At 40.2% G+C, this 15,751-nt stretch overlaps 1 protein-coding gene across 1 annotated transcript in view; it reads right to left on the bottom strand.

Annotated features, from left to right (window-relative positions):
* Positions 1–8,404: 8,404 nt before the first annotated feature.
* Positions 8,405–15,751, bottom strand: part of sptbn4 (spectrin beta, non-erythrocytic 4) — an 87,897-nt gene continuing 80,550 nt past the window's right edge. The window contains exons 40-43 of the mRNA XM_022738538.1: positions 15,109–15,365; positions 10,297–10,467; positions 8,879–8,921; positions 8,405–8,722 (exon numbers count right to left, since the gene is read on the bottom strand). Of these exons, the coding sequence (XP_022594259.1) occupies positions 8,405–8,722; positions 8,879–8,921; positions 10,297–10,467; positions 15,109–15,365 (789 nt within the window). The remainder of the gene's footprint in view (positions 8,723–8,878; positions 8,922–10,296; positions 10,468–15,108; positions 15,366–15,751) is intronic.

Raw genomic sequence — 15,751 nt, 5'->3', positions numbered from 1 at the left:
TGGTGGACTGTGCAACTCTGAAAAGATTCCGTGTCGCATATCCGTTTCCGGTGTCACGTCTACGTTTCACAATAAAAGCTCTAGACACCCTGCTAAAATCAATAAACGATAAATGGTGTGAAGATAGGGCTTCATAAATGCCTTTAAAAACACTGATATTGTTTTTTGATTCTTAAATAACAAATGGTATAATATATATATTTATAATATAATACAATATAATATAGATATTTTACATCTCAATAAATAATGAATTTTATTATTATTATTTTATTATTATTTCTGGCTTCAAAGTAGATTTTTATTGTATTTTGATCTGAGAACAGAGGAAACGTTGACCCAAACCGAAACATTTTCAACAACAATGTTCAACATTCATTTCCAGTGAGAAAATATAATACAGACTACTGTATATTTCATAGTAAAAGCTCCTGACACTCTACTAAAGACAAAGGGCCATAACAACTACAATATGGTGTGAACAAAGAAGCTTCATAATTACCCTTAAAAATACAGATTTTGTTATATGTGTAGCCTATATGAGCTGACTTTGAAGAAAGACATTTTTACGTGTTAACACTGAACTTCCCGAGTAAAATACAGATTCTATCTTTGGGGCTGTGGTCAAGGCTGGATTACCAATCGGGCAGAATGGGCAACTGTTCAGGTGCCCCAAAACCTGAGGGGCCTTAAGGGCCCCAGGTTCATCCACTCCACTGGGTTTGGAAATCTGATTAGTGACAAACGTATGAAATTATTTGCATCACGAAAGTACATTAACAACAAAGGTAGGTCCTGCATTATTAGTTGATTTTCTGCCCCCAGGGACCCAATTTCAAACTCTAGCTTCAAGACGTTTAGATACTAAGTGTATATCAAACACAAATTATTAATCAAATACTTTGTTTGATTGTTTTTCCCCAAAATTCAATTTCCTCATTTAAAATTACAACTCCTTGGACTCCTTCACCCTTACTTAAAAATCTGGTTAATTTAAGAAGTTTAACTATATAAGACTCTCCCACTCCCTACAGTTCCTACAGTATGCTACAGTTTAGTAGAGTTAACTTTATAATAAGTGTGGCTGTTTATGGCTATATTGTTTATGTCAAGGACTCCAAAAAGAACAGACAGGAACTCATGCCTTGGTTAAATATGGTCCTAAAAAAGCAAGGAAGAGTTTTGTTCGTAAATATGCCTAGATAAAGATTGTACCACCAAAAAAAGCATGTTTTGGTCATTTTATATTATTTTGATTTTTTTTCTTGTCCTGAACTGGGCTGCTGATGTGTGCCTGTAAATCCCATTGAGACATTGTACGCCATATCAGGCCTTACAAATGAACTTTGAATAACAGCCCCTTTACATTCAGTGTGTTACCTATATGAAATGAAATACAAGAGATTAGACTGGTCCTCACTTTGTGGCCTCCTGTAAGGCCACAGACTTCACTTATCTGCTTTACAAAAATACACACACAAACACTGTCTTTCAATATCACAATTTGTATTTATCAATTCAAAGAAACGACTGTACAGAGTCAATGATTCGCAGTTGGTTCTCATCATTTTATATATTACTGGTTCATTCATTCACCTTTTTCCATGTTGGTAGTTTGTGTCGCCCCGGTATGTTACAGTGATTGTATAGTGGAAGGATGGGACTTCAAGACATGCACAGCAGTACCATAATAGAGACTATGTCATTCATGCAACCTCTTTGTCCTGATGTGTTTGTGTGGAGGATCTGTGGATCATTTTCAACCCGGTTTTTGGTACAAATCAACAATCTCACTTCAACACAGACTCAAAAAAAGTTCAACATAACAAAGACAAGGGGCAGTTTTCTCAGTGTCACCATGGATAAAATTATTTTCAACTTATTTTCTTCTTCATCTGTTTTTTTGTTTTGTTTTGTTTTGTTTTGTTTTTTTGTTTGTTTTTTTTACAGAAAACACTTCTGAGCAAATACATTGGTACATTATCAGATTGCAGTAGGCAAGCATACAGAGAGACAGACAGGCTGAGGGCAGATAGACAGTGGTGCTCTGGGGTCCTGGGAAGAAAGAAACTGTTGCAGCAAAATATTCAGGATTCACTCATCAGCACTGGATTATCTGTGGCTGGTGTAATAACTTTAGCTGGAGAAACATTTGGAAATAATTGTGTGGAGCACAAAAGGATTGGGCTTGTTTAATGCAGAAAAGTGAGTTTAAGTGAAATGTCAGAACTCAATCTGATGTTGCTAGAATTGTCCTAATGTTGAGAGCACGCTATGCTGAGACTATTTAGCCCAGATCTTTGTAGCCGCTAAAATCATCTCAAGTCAAAAAGATGATGCCAACTGCACAACATAATCAATCTAATCTGCCTAAGTTAACTGTAAAGTGCTGCCTGAATTTACTGTAAAGCTGTGGACAAATATGATAATCAAGGATGGCGGCAAGTGGAAAGAGATAAACAGAAGCTCATGAGTGTTCATTAGATTAAATGTAACTTCATATAAAAAATATTGTGCTTTCTTTGTTTTAAAGCAGAAATGAGCAGTTTCTATGTCTGTAATCTTGTGCAGTTTTGTCAAGATTTGTGTTCATGAGTGTATCTCTCTTTATATTTACTGACAAGAAGGCTGAAACTCCTAACATGTTCAACACATAGCCCCACATAAGACAAATGCTTAAACCTATTTAAAAACATATGTTATTGTGATTTTAGTAAACCTGATCATTCTGTAAGAAAACAGATGCATTTATAGATATTAACCTTCCGACAATAGATCCATATGTCCACAGAATCAGCCTCTCCTTACTCCACAAGTCTGTTGTCAGCCTCAAAACCTGAAGTTCTGGGTCTGCATTGGAGTTCAAGAGCCCTGCACGTGTTCTTATTAATGAGTGATTAAATTTACCACCCATGATTGTCCTCAGAAAACACATAAATACAGGCTAGATTAAAAAATAAATAAATAAAAGTGTAGTAAGAAATTTTAGGTTGATTGCATTCACTGTCGTCTGAGCCCTAAGTCTTAATATTGTCTTGCTATTATATGATCCAGGCAGAGAGTATGTATGTGTGTGTGTGTGTGTGTGTGTGTGCATGTGTGTATGTGTATTCTAGACTGAGGCTGATCATCTGTTCTTGTCTGGACGTTGGAACAAGCAGCAGTTGTTTTGAGTGACAAGCGATGAGCATGATGTGAGCTGGCCGTGGCTTTTTCAGCACTTCTGGTAACGGAAACAACACAAGGTATTTTAAACAAAAGAAATGGAGTTTTGTTCGGCCACTACCCGTAAACTAAAGATGTTCAGTTTATGAGAGAGAGAGAACAAGGCAGCTGCACCCAGATAAAAGTGACTTGAACAATAAATCAAATTATTTGCAGAAACATTTACTGTAGATCAACCTGTTTCAGCTCTAGCATGAATTTCCTGACCTTTGTTAACCCACATAGGGCTTGCACCAATTGTTTAAAGTTAAAATGAACAAACAACTGACCCTGATACAAGCCTCAAATATAACTCCTTGTACTCGTGAGTTTCCTGGATGTGACGTCCCTGCTGGATCCCCAACACCACTGACCATCAGGCCTCAACTCTGCAAGAGGCCAGTGTCCCTAGTGCAAAGAAAAAGTTGCATAAAGTCTCAGATCATTGCTGACATCATCATCATCATCATCATCATCGTCATCATCATCATCAACATTATCAACAGTAACTCCTGGACTCACCCCTCTACAATCTTCATAAATCATACTCCATGTTACTGCATACTACTGAGTGGTTTTGGTGTCTTTATGTAAGTGGCTGAAAGAAAAATCTGGATCAGTGTTTTTGCCTGCTGGAGTATAAATAAAGATTTAATGGTATCATATAGTGAAAATAGAGATTTTATCTCCATAAATAAAGATGAATTTTCTTTGTTGTGTTTTGAAGTGAGAGCAGGAGGAAACACTGATCCAAACTGAAACACGTTCCACAGCAAACGTCTACATTCATGTCCATTGAGAAAAGAAAACACTGACTATAAATACATTAATGACAAATCAAAAGGTATTTTATTCGTCAATTCATCTCGGCCGACAGACTGAGGTTGATGTGAACAGAACAGCACAGACGCGCACAGACAGGCAGGGTCGGCTCATCCAAATCATTCATGTTTAGACTTTAAACAAATCTACACATTGGTTTGATCTTCACTTTATCATGATGCTGACGTTCACATACTTTCAATTACAGACTTTGTGATGTTATCATGTTAGCTGTTCCCTGCATGTTCTGTCCTGTGTGTATCTACGGCAACAAGGTGCTATTAGATTCATAATCTGACAGCAGACCACTGCACTGTTTTGTTTTTCTCATTCATAATTCACCTCTTTTAACTCTGACTGTTTGTTGTGTCCAACATGCATGTAAATGATTGCATTGATCTGGCATTCACACCTAATTTAGATGCATAAAAAGTGTCAAAAAAAAAAAAAAAAAAAAAAAAAAAATAAAAAAAAAAAAAAGATTAAAGAAAGTTACAACTTCTCAAGACATGTTTTTATAACAAACACAAACCGAACCAACAGGTTGAGAGAGAATTTAAAATCCTGATGTGGATAAAGTACAACCTAAAAAATAAACAGAAACAGCCAGATATAATAATACTCTTCACAGCTCATCACCTCGGTGTGACTCTTCAGGAACAGAGAGGATGATTAACTTTACTCTGGCAAATATAGATTTCTAAAAATATAAAACAAAGTGGGATTTTTGGGCTCTACAGCCATGGCAATTACTGCTCATAGAGGATGATGTAAGTTTAAAGTCCAACTGAAATCACATCAAGTCATTCCTTTTTGCAGTCAAAAATATTTTTTTTTGTTTTATTATTGTCAACAATGTTTGTATTATTAAAAGAAAGAAAGGAAATATCAGAAATGTTTTTCTGTTTCAGCAGCTGGAGGTCGGTCTTTGTTTGATGGCAGGCTTAGCTCCAGAACCAGTGGCAGGAGAACAAGAGACAAAATAAACAAACTTGCACTGTGGCTTATGAGCTATGCACAAATGAGCAAGAGGCGCTTGAGCCTCATTTAGGACAATCTCATCAACTGCATGAGGGACAGTCCTACAAGGTCACAGAGATAAGCTCCAGCTGCTGACTGGCTGTTAGTCAGTGTGTCGCTCTGCTCCGCCTGTGACAGAGCGCTGACGTTACTGCTTTAAACAAATGTGGTTCAAAACAGAGTAATTTGATTGGCTGTATCGAAATAGGTTCTTCAACTATGTATCATGAAACCAAAAAAAATATAAAATATAAATCTCTCCTTTTTGGTAGATATGTGTGCTGTAGCAGACAAAAACATGCAGGATCATTTCAGCTGGACTTTAACTGAAAGAGTCAAAAATATTAGAACTGAAGTGAAAAATATTTTCTTACAGTAGCAGTGATATTGAGACAGCATTGTTATTTAAAAGATTTAAAAAAAAAAAAAAAAAAAAAAAAAAAAAAAAAGGATTTTAAATGCTATCTGACCAGGAATCTCCAACCAGGGCAGGACAGTAACTGTAGTCTGCCCGTGCTTCACAAAATCCAACAGCTGATTATTCTCAGTTTTCTTTTTGTGTTATTGTTTCTCTGTTTATGGCTTTGTGGTGAGTTTACAAGAAATCAAACATAAACTGGTGTGTGGATGCAGAGTCAGTGGGCAGCAAAGACAAGCTTCTTTAGACGAGTGATTTCTCTCCAAGCAAAACATGCAATCTCACGACTTACACAGTTTAACCTCTTCTTTTTTCTTTTTTTTTTAAATATTTGGTCAGTCTGATATCCTGGCTGTCACCTGTGTGTCATTTATTACCTCCGCCACAGGGGTCATGTTTTCACCCGTGTGTGTTTATTATGTAAAAAGTACTGAACCGACTTGCACTGGACTCGGTGGAGGGACATGGATGTGGGCAGGGGAAGAAGCCGTTAAATTTTGGTGCTTGTCTAGTTAAAGGGTCCAAGAATTTTTTCATCACTTGTCTTTACATTGCAAGATAACATTAATATAGGCTAACGCAACATTTTTGGACATTTTTGTTAATATTTGGCCTTGGCGGAGGTACATGTTCTACTGAGTGCCATTCTAGTTCAGTCATTCATTCCTGTCTAACTCTACACTGATGGGATGATGACATTTTACACTCTGCAACATGTTTATAACATTTAACATGTTAAACCTGCTGAGTTATATACTTCTCTGTGTGTGTGTGTGTGTGTGTGTGTGTGTGTGTGTGTGTGTGTGTGTGTGTGTGTGTGTGTGTGTGAGTGTGAGTAGGTCTGTTGTAGATTGGGCATGTCTGGAAGACTGAGGTTGCGTCTGAGGGGACAAACATATTAACACGTGAAGCACACGGTAAGCACACACCAACATAAATAACCTGAGAGCTATGGAGACCCTGGGAGCGGAGAGCAGCAGCACACGCAAACACACAACACACACACACACACACACACACACACACACACACACACACACACTCACACTCACACACACTCACAATCACACTCACACTCACACACACACACTGATCTTTCTATAGCTGTGAGGACACTTGTTGACATAATTTCCTTTTATCCCAACCTTAACCATCACAAAAAGCCTAATTCTAAACCTTAAAGCCAAGTGTTAACCATAAAACAGCCCTTTAAAGTTGTGATCGGCCAAAATGTGTTCACTTTCCCAAAACGTCCTCGCAACGATGGTTTTTGTCCACACAACATTAGAAAGATATGTACACACACACACACACACACACACAGAAGATATTTTGATTTCTATATAAAAATGGATGCAACAGATTTGTGTGAATTAATCGAAGAGAAAATCCATCGAGTGGTTCGATGTTGTAAGAGAAAAAAAGAGTGGATGAGGCCTGTTTTCAGCCTGAGGGCCTCACTCATTAAAATCAATGCCAGGTGCAGATTTTTGTGCTTATGACGAAAGCATGTAACATGTAATTTATGGAAAACTGATCTTGATGCTAAAATCAGTAGGATAAAATGAATTCTACCAACGTTGTTACCAAATATATTAAAACTTAAATCTCAGTTACCCAAAGTAGGAACGTAAGGGAACTTTTTTTTTTGCAGTTTTATCATTTTTTTTAAACATTAAAAAAGAAAAATTAAACAATATTTTAATGAATGAGGCCCCTGGGAACCACAGTCTACCATCTCTTTCTGACCACTGATCCAAGAACTGTGCATCTGTCTTTATTATCTTTATGAATTAGACAAGTGGCTGCAGCGACCGCGCCATCCAGTAGTCTTTATGTCACAGATTTAAGACCTTGTTGATCATCTGTCCTGCAGAAATCTTCATGAGAAAATCTTTGATCCTTAATAAATCCTACACAAACAAAGGGAAACTTCTCCGTTTGCTCTTTCCAATATTAAACTCGAGAACATTTCAAGCTAATTTCAGGGTTTTGATCTTTCCTTAAATCAGGATTTCAAGCCTTTGGATGCGTTTCAATTAATTTCTGATCAACAATTAAAAATTTCAGCTTTCCTCTTGTTTTGATGTTCACTTCGGTCGCCCCTGTACTCCTCTCGTCTTAAATCATCATCTTTCCATCTTCCTAAAATCAGCACAGCAGCTGTTCAACAGTGTCGATTCATCCGTGATGGGTTTGGATGAATGTGGTATCAGTGTTGTTTGGTATCAAAGTAAAATCAGCTTCAATTCCATGTTTTGTCATGGGCAGACCTCGAGACAGATGGGACAAAGTGGAGAACAGTTAGCAAAAAAGTTTCTCTAAGTTTGTATGTCTGTAAAACATTTTGGCATAATTTCATTCTCTTTCGATTTCCGAGGAGTAATAAGACCTAGCGTAGGATGTCTCAACTTACAGACAGACAGATAGATACAGTAGATAGGACAGACAGACGAGAAGTACATACAGATAGAGCTCATCTCATAGAAAAAACAAACAGTATGTGGAACAGTATGAGCTACGTTTTATCGCACTACCAGCAATCAGTAACAGCCTTCAAGTTAACGTGATACGTGTCCCGTCTCTCTCTCGCGTTAACGCTGCCCGGGGTTCAGCAGCACAAAACTCCACCCTTGGCAGTTTTCTGAAACAGCCACCAGGGGGCGTCAGTGACTCTGTGTGTTCTCACAGAGACACAGAGGAGAGAGAGACAGAGAGAGAGGGAGAAATATGTCTCCTGCTCCAAATTTCGTCCTGTCCGTCCTATGAGTGAGCCTGGGTCAATCCTTCTGTCCTGTGTGTCATTTTCCATCCAAACACAACCTCTTAGTTGAAAGTGTTGGAGGTGGAGAGAAGGAGGGAGGCGTTCACTACCAGTCTACAGCCCCGCCTCCCACCCGGAGTTCATACTCTTCGATCCCGACCGATCTGTCGACCAGCTCACTTTTTCTTACCGGACTTTTCTGAGCGCTTCGCGTCCGACTTCCCACCGCGATCCGACCTCTCCGACCGTTCGCCTCTCTCCCTCTCCTTCTCCTTCTCCCTCTCTTTCTCCCTTTCTTTGTCTGCCCTCTCGATTCGCTCGGCCCGGTCTGAGCGCTCGCCGCCTCGCTCTGACCTGTTGTCCGCCTTGCTGCCGTCGCGGCGCGTACCCTCGTCGGTGGATGAGGTAGTTGGTTGGGGCTGACCCCATTTGGCAATCTCCTCGTGCTCTGTAATACTGGCGGTGATGTTGTTCACCCACGCTTTGAGGTCCTCCTAGAGGGAGAGGGGGGGAGGCGAGGGATCACAGATGTCAGCTGATTAGTTATTTATTATTTATATGTTAGTGTCTGAGTGATCATTGAAATAAATCCAATGTTACAACTCCTTTCATTGTTCTGAGATGTGAACAGAAATACAGAAACGTCTCACCTCATCTTTAGCATGAAACAAAAACTCGCTGCCGTCCTTCGTTCTGCAACAAGAGGAGAGGAAAAAACAGTGTAGTGCTAAATATAGTATAAATATTTGTTTTTAGGATAGACCTGGCTCCAATAGTGTTTGCAATTACTGTAATTAAATCAAGTTGGACAACTTACAAGACACACATTTGAAAAAAGAATGGTCAAAATCGAAGCAACAGAGGCCGTGATAGCCTGACTTTGAGCTAAGCTCCCTAAACACTTGACCCTAAATTTCCCTTGATGCAACTCAGTAACACCTTTCATTAGAGCGCCACAGCTCATCTTGACACGCACTACTGTTTCACCTGTCAACCTAGTGTAAGCAGCGGTGGTGGGCGGGGCACAAGGCCTGATCCAGAATTTATTAATGAGGAGGTAAGAGTAGATTTGATTCCAGCCCCAGTTTTACTTTTTATTTCACTTTTTATGTGGGAAAACCACGTTGAACAAGATATTAATCATAGCAGAGGATTTTTACATACTTAAAAACATGTCTGAAGAGAAACTTTACGACAAGTTGGTTTTGGTGGAACACGTAAATTCATCTGTCAAAGATTCCCAGGGTTGAACAAAACATGAACGCACCACACGAGCAAATCCACTGATCAAGTAGATTCGATTCAGACTGAATTTGGTCCCAAATTGTGCTTTTATACTGTTCATGTGACCAAATCCTAAAAAGTGAAAACTGATTCCAAGAGAAGTTGTGTTCCAACGTAAATCTGGGCCAATGTTGTCTTTTGTTTACAAATTGTGTCACAACCAATCACCTTTTGCTTAGTTGACATGGAGTATTGGTTTGGACAGTGCTGTTATTTATTTATGAGGTGCTATATGTAAGTGTTTTGATTTGAAAGTTCAGTCTCTGCCCTGACTCCTGCTTCATGTTTCCCTGGCTGCAGCAGGTCTCTCGTCCAGCGGATGGATTGTAACTACACTGTCTTGGGACTGCAAACTGGTAACAGTGGTTCTTGCTCCGCTCAGGTGAGCTGCTACATGTGGCGCTATGCCAAGCTTGCCCAACCTGTAGAGCAGATCAAGGACTGCCATTGCCATCTGCAGTTAGCGTGCTAGCTGTTTAGCAGTTAACAATTAGCTGGTTAGTAGTGATTGAACTTAAACATCTAAATAAAGCATCTTTTAATGGCACGATCTGTAATGATTTGTCTAAAAAGTAGCTCATCTGCCAAAGCAAGATCGTCCACGTTATAAGATCGTCAGATTGTCCACCCTTCATCCCAAACTACTGCCCCCCGCTTAGGAGGAAGGCGAAACAACATCCACTCTAGAAGAACCAGACATTTAACAGTCCTGCACACATTTACGCCTATGTTTAAAAAGTACAGAAACAAAACAGTAAACAGAAGAATGAAAACAGCTCCTCACTTGAGCGTGAAGACGTTCTTCTTCTTCTTGTAGCCGTTGGTGACGTCGCAGTGGCAGTGGGAGAGGTTGAGCAGCGGCTCGTTGTTGTAGGGCGTGGTGGTGTTCTTGGCGTCCTTGTAGAAACCCATCTCCCCTTTGTTTAGCACGCAGTACAGGTTGACCCATGACCTGCTGTGGTGTGGGAAGGCCGGGAGGGCGAGGGGAGTGAGAGTGGAGGAGGAGGGGAAGGTGGAGGGGAGAGTACGGGGAAGGTGGGGAGGTGGTGTGGTTGGGGGGAGATGCGAGGAGTCAGGTAGAGTTGCAGAGTCGCTCTTGCTAAGCTAACACCTCACTCACCTGACCAGAGCAGACAGGTAGGTAGGCGGGATGAACCGGCGCCAAGAAGGGAGGTGGAAACACACTGCTGAACAAACACAGACGAACGCACAAACAGACAGACGGACGGAGGAGGAGGGAGATGGACGGGTGGGGAGGGAGGCTACGTACACTTTGTGTGTCTGTGTGTGGGGCTCATATATGACTTACCTTGGAGGAGACGAGAGGAGCAGCCAGCAGCACCGAGGAGGAGAGGAGAAACAAGAAAGAGGAGTTTGGTTAAATGGCATTTTGGCAACAACACAGTTTAAAGTCTGGTCATGCATCTTTTCCCTCTGAGTGTGTTTACATGCACACAGCATTCCAGTTAACTACTGACACCCAAGTATAGGTATTATTCAGAGCAAGCTGTCTGTGTGCAGCTTTATATCCCAATTTCAAATACCTCTGTGTAATGGAAACACAACTTACACAACGGTGCATGTGATCTGCCCTGGTTGAATTTAACAGAAGATAAAGGGAAATTAGGTCTCAGAAAACTATCATAATAAGAGAGTGAAGTTTTTTGGGAAAGTGTCTTTTTTGACGATCCTACTAGGAGGCACCAGTGTCAGAAATTTTCTTTTACTGCACAGCCTTTTCTGTAACTTCCAACAATAGGCTGACCAATGAATTTTTGAGCCTGATATCCGTATGTGGGAGGTTGAAAAAATCTGACCACGATATTTTGGCCAATAGTAATTTTTCAAATATAAACACATAAGATAAGCAACAATCTTGATACAGATCCATTATATTTGTTTTTTCAAAGAATGGGGTATTTTAGAGTTGAAACAACTTTTCAGTGCTCTCTGGTGAACAACCTTTATAAAGGTGACATGATTCTAAACTAGCTCAAACCTAGATTGGCATTTCTGTTCTGTTATTTCTTGTTACTTATTGGAACATATACACACTTATACTGATGAATCTGCAGTAAGCCAATATCAACCTGTCTGGTTTATAACTCTAGCTCTACTTCTGACCTCTGCTTAATGGTTGAAAGGTCTGGAAGGAGCTAGAAAGAGGACTTAAAGTTTCATTTTTGTCAACCATTATTTTCATTAGAATTCAACAACAACATGTCCCATCCGCCTTGGCCACAGAGACGTTGTCAAGAGGCCGATTAATACCGTGTGATTTTGGGCTGCCCCAGATGGAAGTTAACAGTTGTGAGAGAAATGTGTCTGGTTGTCAAAAATGGTGGTCCTTGATTGTACTGTGACCAAAGACAAAAAATTCTGACGGTGTCAGAAGTTTTCACAAAGTGACTGCTGCTCTGACCCACGTCTACAAACAAAAAGTACAACATGAAATGACACAGAATTCACTAGGAAGCTGCCACTGCTAAAAAAAAAATAATTTATCTTAAATTCCTTTTGCAGAATTGAACTTCCATGTTGTGCTCCTTTCCCCGGTAACGGCCGGGTTCACACTCTTGTCCTCCTCTTTTTCTGAGTCTTCTGATGCATAGCAGTGGTTCTATGGGCAAAACTTATTTATAGTTTAGCTACTACCCAAAACATGAAAATATCAGTTAATGACATGTGTCTGACTGTTCTTACATCATAGCACTATGATTCACCAAGCATTTATCGCACCACTGATATCTACAAAATAGATATCGTCAAGGGTGTAGAGGTAGAGACATTTTTTGTTGGACAGCCAAAATACACAGTTGTTTATATGCACTTGCTCTATTTTATTGAATATGTATTTGCTGAAATCAGACTTGTATCGTGTTTTATTTCTTTCTGATATTATGATATATGGTATGAGCTGAAGTTAGTTTTGTCCAATAAAGATGTTTTCAGTTCTGTGACTTTTGAAACATTTAAGCTATAAATACATACACACCGCTTCAGACTCTACACAGTTCATCATCGACTCTCCTGCTACTACTGCCGAGCTGCAGCTACTTAAATCTGCGTCGAGTACACCCCATGCCCCTGTTTATTCATTATAATATCTAACATTCTGCAGGAAACACACACACCTGGCAATGCTGCAGGTGGAGTGAAAATGGCCAGATTGTTTGAGATTGTTAAAAACTGGTAGGGACATATCCCTACTGTTCATACCCAAATCTATGCCCATGGATATCATACGCCTGACACAGACTACAACCAAGATTTTATGAGACCCATCTCACACAGTGTGACAGAGTTTGTGACTGCACAGAGTACAGACACCATACGTCTCATAGGAGCAGTTGTTCTATTCTAACAAAAACCTTTATCTTTGTTAAAATGAAGTGTTAAGATTTTACAATCCTTCACAGTAGTATATTTTTCATTATCTTAGAATATGGACAGAAAACCTTGAGAAGATGTTTCAGCTCTTCTGACAAACTGATGAAAGAATCCTTTAATTAGAAACTGACCAATGACAGCTCAAAGCCAAAAGTGATGTGAAACTTAAATGTGAACTTTTGTACCAAACAAAATAAGTTGGTCATTGGAGTCAACTAAAGTTGATAAAGAATAGGCACCGTTCACACGCACCGTATATTTTCATAAGGAAAACTTGGATATCCTGAATAATACCAGAATATTAATGTGCACATAAACATACCCAGTGTCTCGTCATGTAGCTATGTAACAGAGACAGGTTGAATCTCAATCTTTCCTCACAGACTAACCTCTCTTCCCCAGTATTGACTGGAGGAAAAGGTCTATCCTGCAGATCTTCTCCTCCAATCAAACTCAAATCAAAAAGAGAGCATACAATAAGTCTAAGGAGGAGCTGTTTGGAGATTCACACTTGTGCAGATTTAAGCCATTCAGGATTATGCTTTACCTTGCTATGTACATAACAGGGCATGTACATACGAGACATTCATCCATTGCCTTGAGTGGACGCGTGCGTGGGACTCATCCTTAGCTGGGAGGGGATGAGCTTTTAGCTGTGTGTGGTCAGCTCAGCCAATAAGGGACAGTGCAGAGAGACGTTTCCGTCTGTGTCTCTCCGGAGGAAGCAGGCCAGTCATCTGTAGAGGTCAGGTAGTGTGTGCGTACAGGTGTGTACGTGTGTGCGCAGGGGCTAAGCGACAGGTCACAAAGCAGTGTGCGCCATCACTAGCTTTAACCATCAACCTTCACTCCCACAGCATCCAACCACTTCTGCTGTGTTTTACTCTGGGCTCGTGTTAGATCAGGAGGCATCGTCAGCATCATGCATGACGTTTTCACATGCGGTGAGCTGCTGTTTGAATTCATGTAACTGTTGTCTTCAAATACTGATGCTGATGATCAGAGATGACATACTGTACATCAAATATTCAGAAGCTGCAGCCTGATATGAGAATAACATAGTCTCCTGGTGCCACTATCAATGGGATAGTGTAATATTTCATTTTCTGCACGCTCATGTGTCTTCATTATATAACTGCTTAAATGTGGACAACACTACAAGCTTAGAAACTTGCAGTGCTGCTGCATAAATTAACACTGTAGAAAGTCAGTTAGGTAGGTAATGTATGTATGTAATGTAGTGAGGCAGAAATATAATCATGATGGATTGAGATGGACCTATTATTTTTCAATACAAATCATCAACTGTAATCTACCACTATCAACTGTCAGGCACTGCACCTTCACTGACAGTGCTGAGAGCAGGCAACAAGCATCACAATAAATAGTGATATATTACTCATTCACAACTAAACCTTTCCACCAGATACCGGTCTTAATTATGCGACTTGTATATTTCTGTCAATTACAGGAAACAGTAAAATAATTGCTAGTTTGTCAATGTTCAGATTCTTTGGAAGCAGATAGAAACCGACAAAATGCCTCTTAATTCCACTGTAGAATAAATGGGCAAATATCCAAATGTCATAAGATCCTTTGAATCAAAACAGGTAAATGTTAATGTATGTGAGATATAGAAACATACAGTATGTCCAAAGCTTAGCTGAGTATTGTCAATATCATGTCGACCCACACACCAAGGCAACCAGTGAGGCACCATGTGTCATGATCTGAGCTGGTGTCAGTCATGCATCTGTTCAACATGTGTCAGCGGAGTGTGTTAGCTTGCTAGCTTAGCATGCTAAAGTCATGCACCTGTCATCATTTTGGAATCCATAAATTGACGGTGCTGTGATGTCATGCGAAACAGCAAGTACAATGACATGTGCTACAACCAACATAAGTCAAACAGTATTTGAAAATACTTTTTTAGTTTCTTTGTTTTCGTGTGTTTCGACTTCAGTCCTTGAATTACTTGACAATATTTTAATAGCTTTTTTGTGGTAAACTCCACCCATCTGGTACAGGTCAGACCTGTACCTGTAACCTTCCTGAAGCGCCAAATGAAATTGTCAACATTATTTTCAAGTACTATTTGACCATGCACATGTCTGATACTCATGACACCAGTGTCCATCCTAACCCTCTACGTCACCTATCATCTCCTCCATGTGTTATGATTATCATTATGACCCTGAACACCCACCTGTTGGTGCTTTTCTTCAGACTCTCGATGTCCAGCTTGCGGAAAAGGAAGCCCTCATGGTGTGCGGTGTGTGTTGGCGGCTGGGGCACTGCTGGGCTGCTCTGAGCCGGAGCGGACCTCGACCGCCGCGTCGTCTCTCCTGGTTCTTTGGGTCGTGGTCGGCGCCGTGGTTTGGGTCTGTCCCGAGCTCGAGGCCGGTCGGGACGGGAAGACTTCTCTGGTAACCCATTAGGGAGGCGGGGCACCTCACCACGGGCCTGAGGGAGGGGAGGGGTGATAGAGCGAGTATAAATTTGGTTCACGGTTTAAAAGTAAGAATCACTGTTAAGTGTTTGATGTTCTTTTCTTTCTTTTTCATCACGTAATGTATATAAGTTTTCCCTGTGATTCCCACCCACTAGCAGGTTAGCAGGGGTCACTCCAATGAAGCAGACTGACTCATCCACCAGATTTATTAACCAATTCACATACACTGCATATTACATATACTCTACAGAACCCAGTTTTCTCTGTCTAGATAGCTAATTCTCTGTTTACATAGCTAACTCTTAAGATGAAATCCTAGGAGGTACAATATGTGGTGCAAGTAGATGCTGCTGTTCATTTTCTGAGATGAAAGCTTCTCAAGCTATTGTAGGTTTCA

This window comes from Seriola dumerili, unplaced genomic scaffold (genome assembly GCF_002260705.1).
Source record: "Seriola dumerili isolate Sdu_G_001 unplaced genomic scaffold, Sdu_1.0 BDQW01000036.1, whole genome shotgun sequence".
Taxonomy (NCBI): domain Eukaryota; kingdom Metazoa; phylum Chordata; class Actinopteri; order Carangiformes; family Carangidae; genus Seriola; species Seriola dumerili.
Note: the sequence above shows the minus strand (reverse complement) of the source record. Positions and strands in the feature narration are given on the sequence as shown.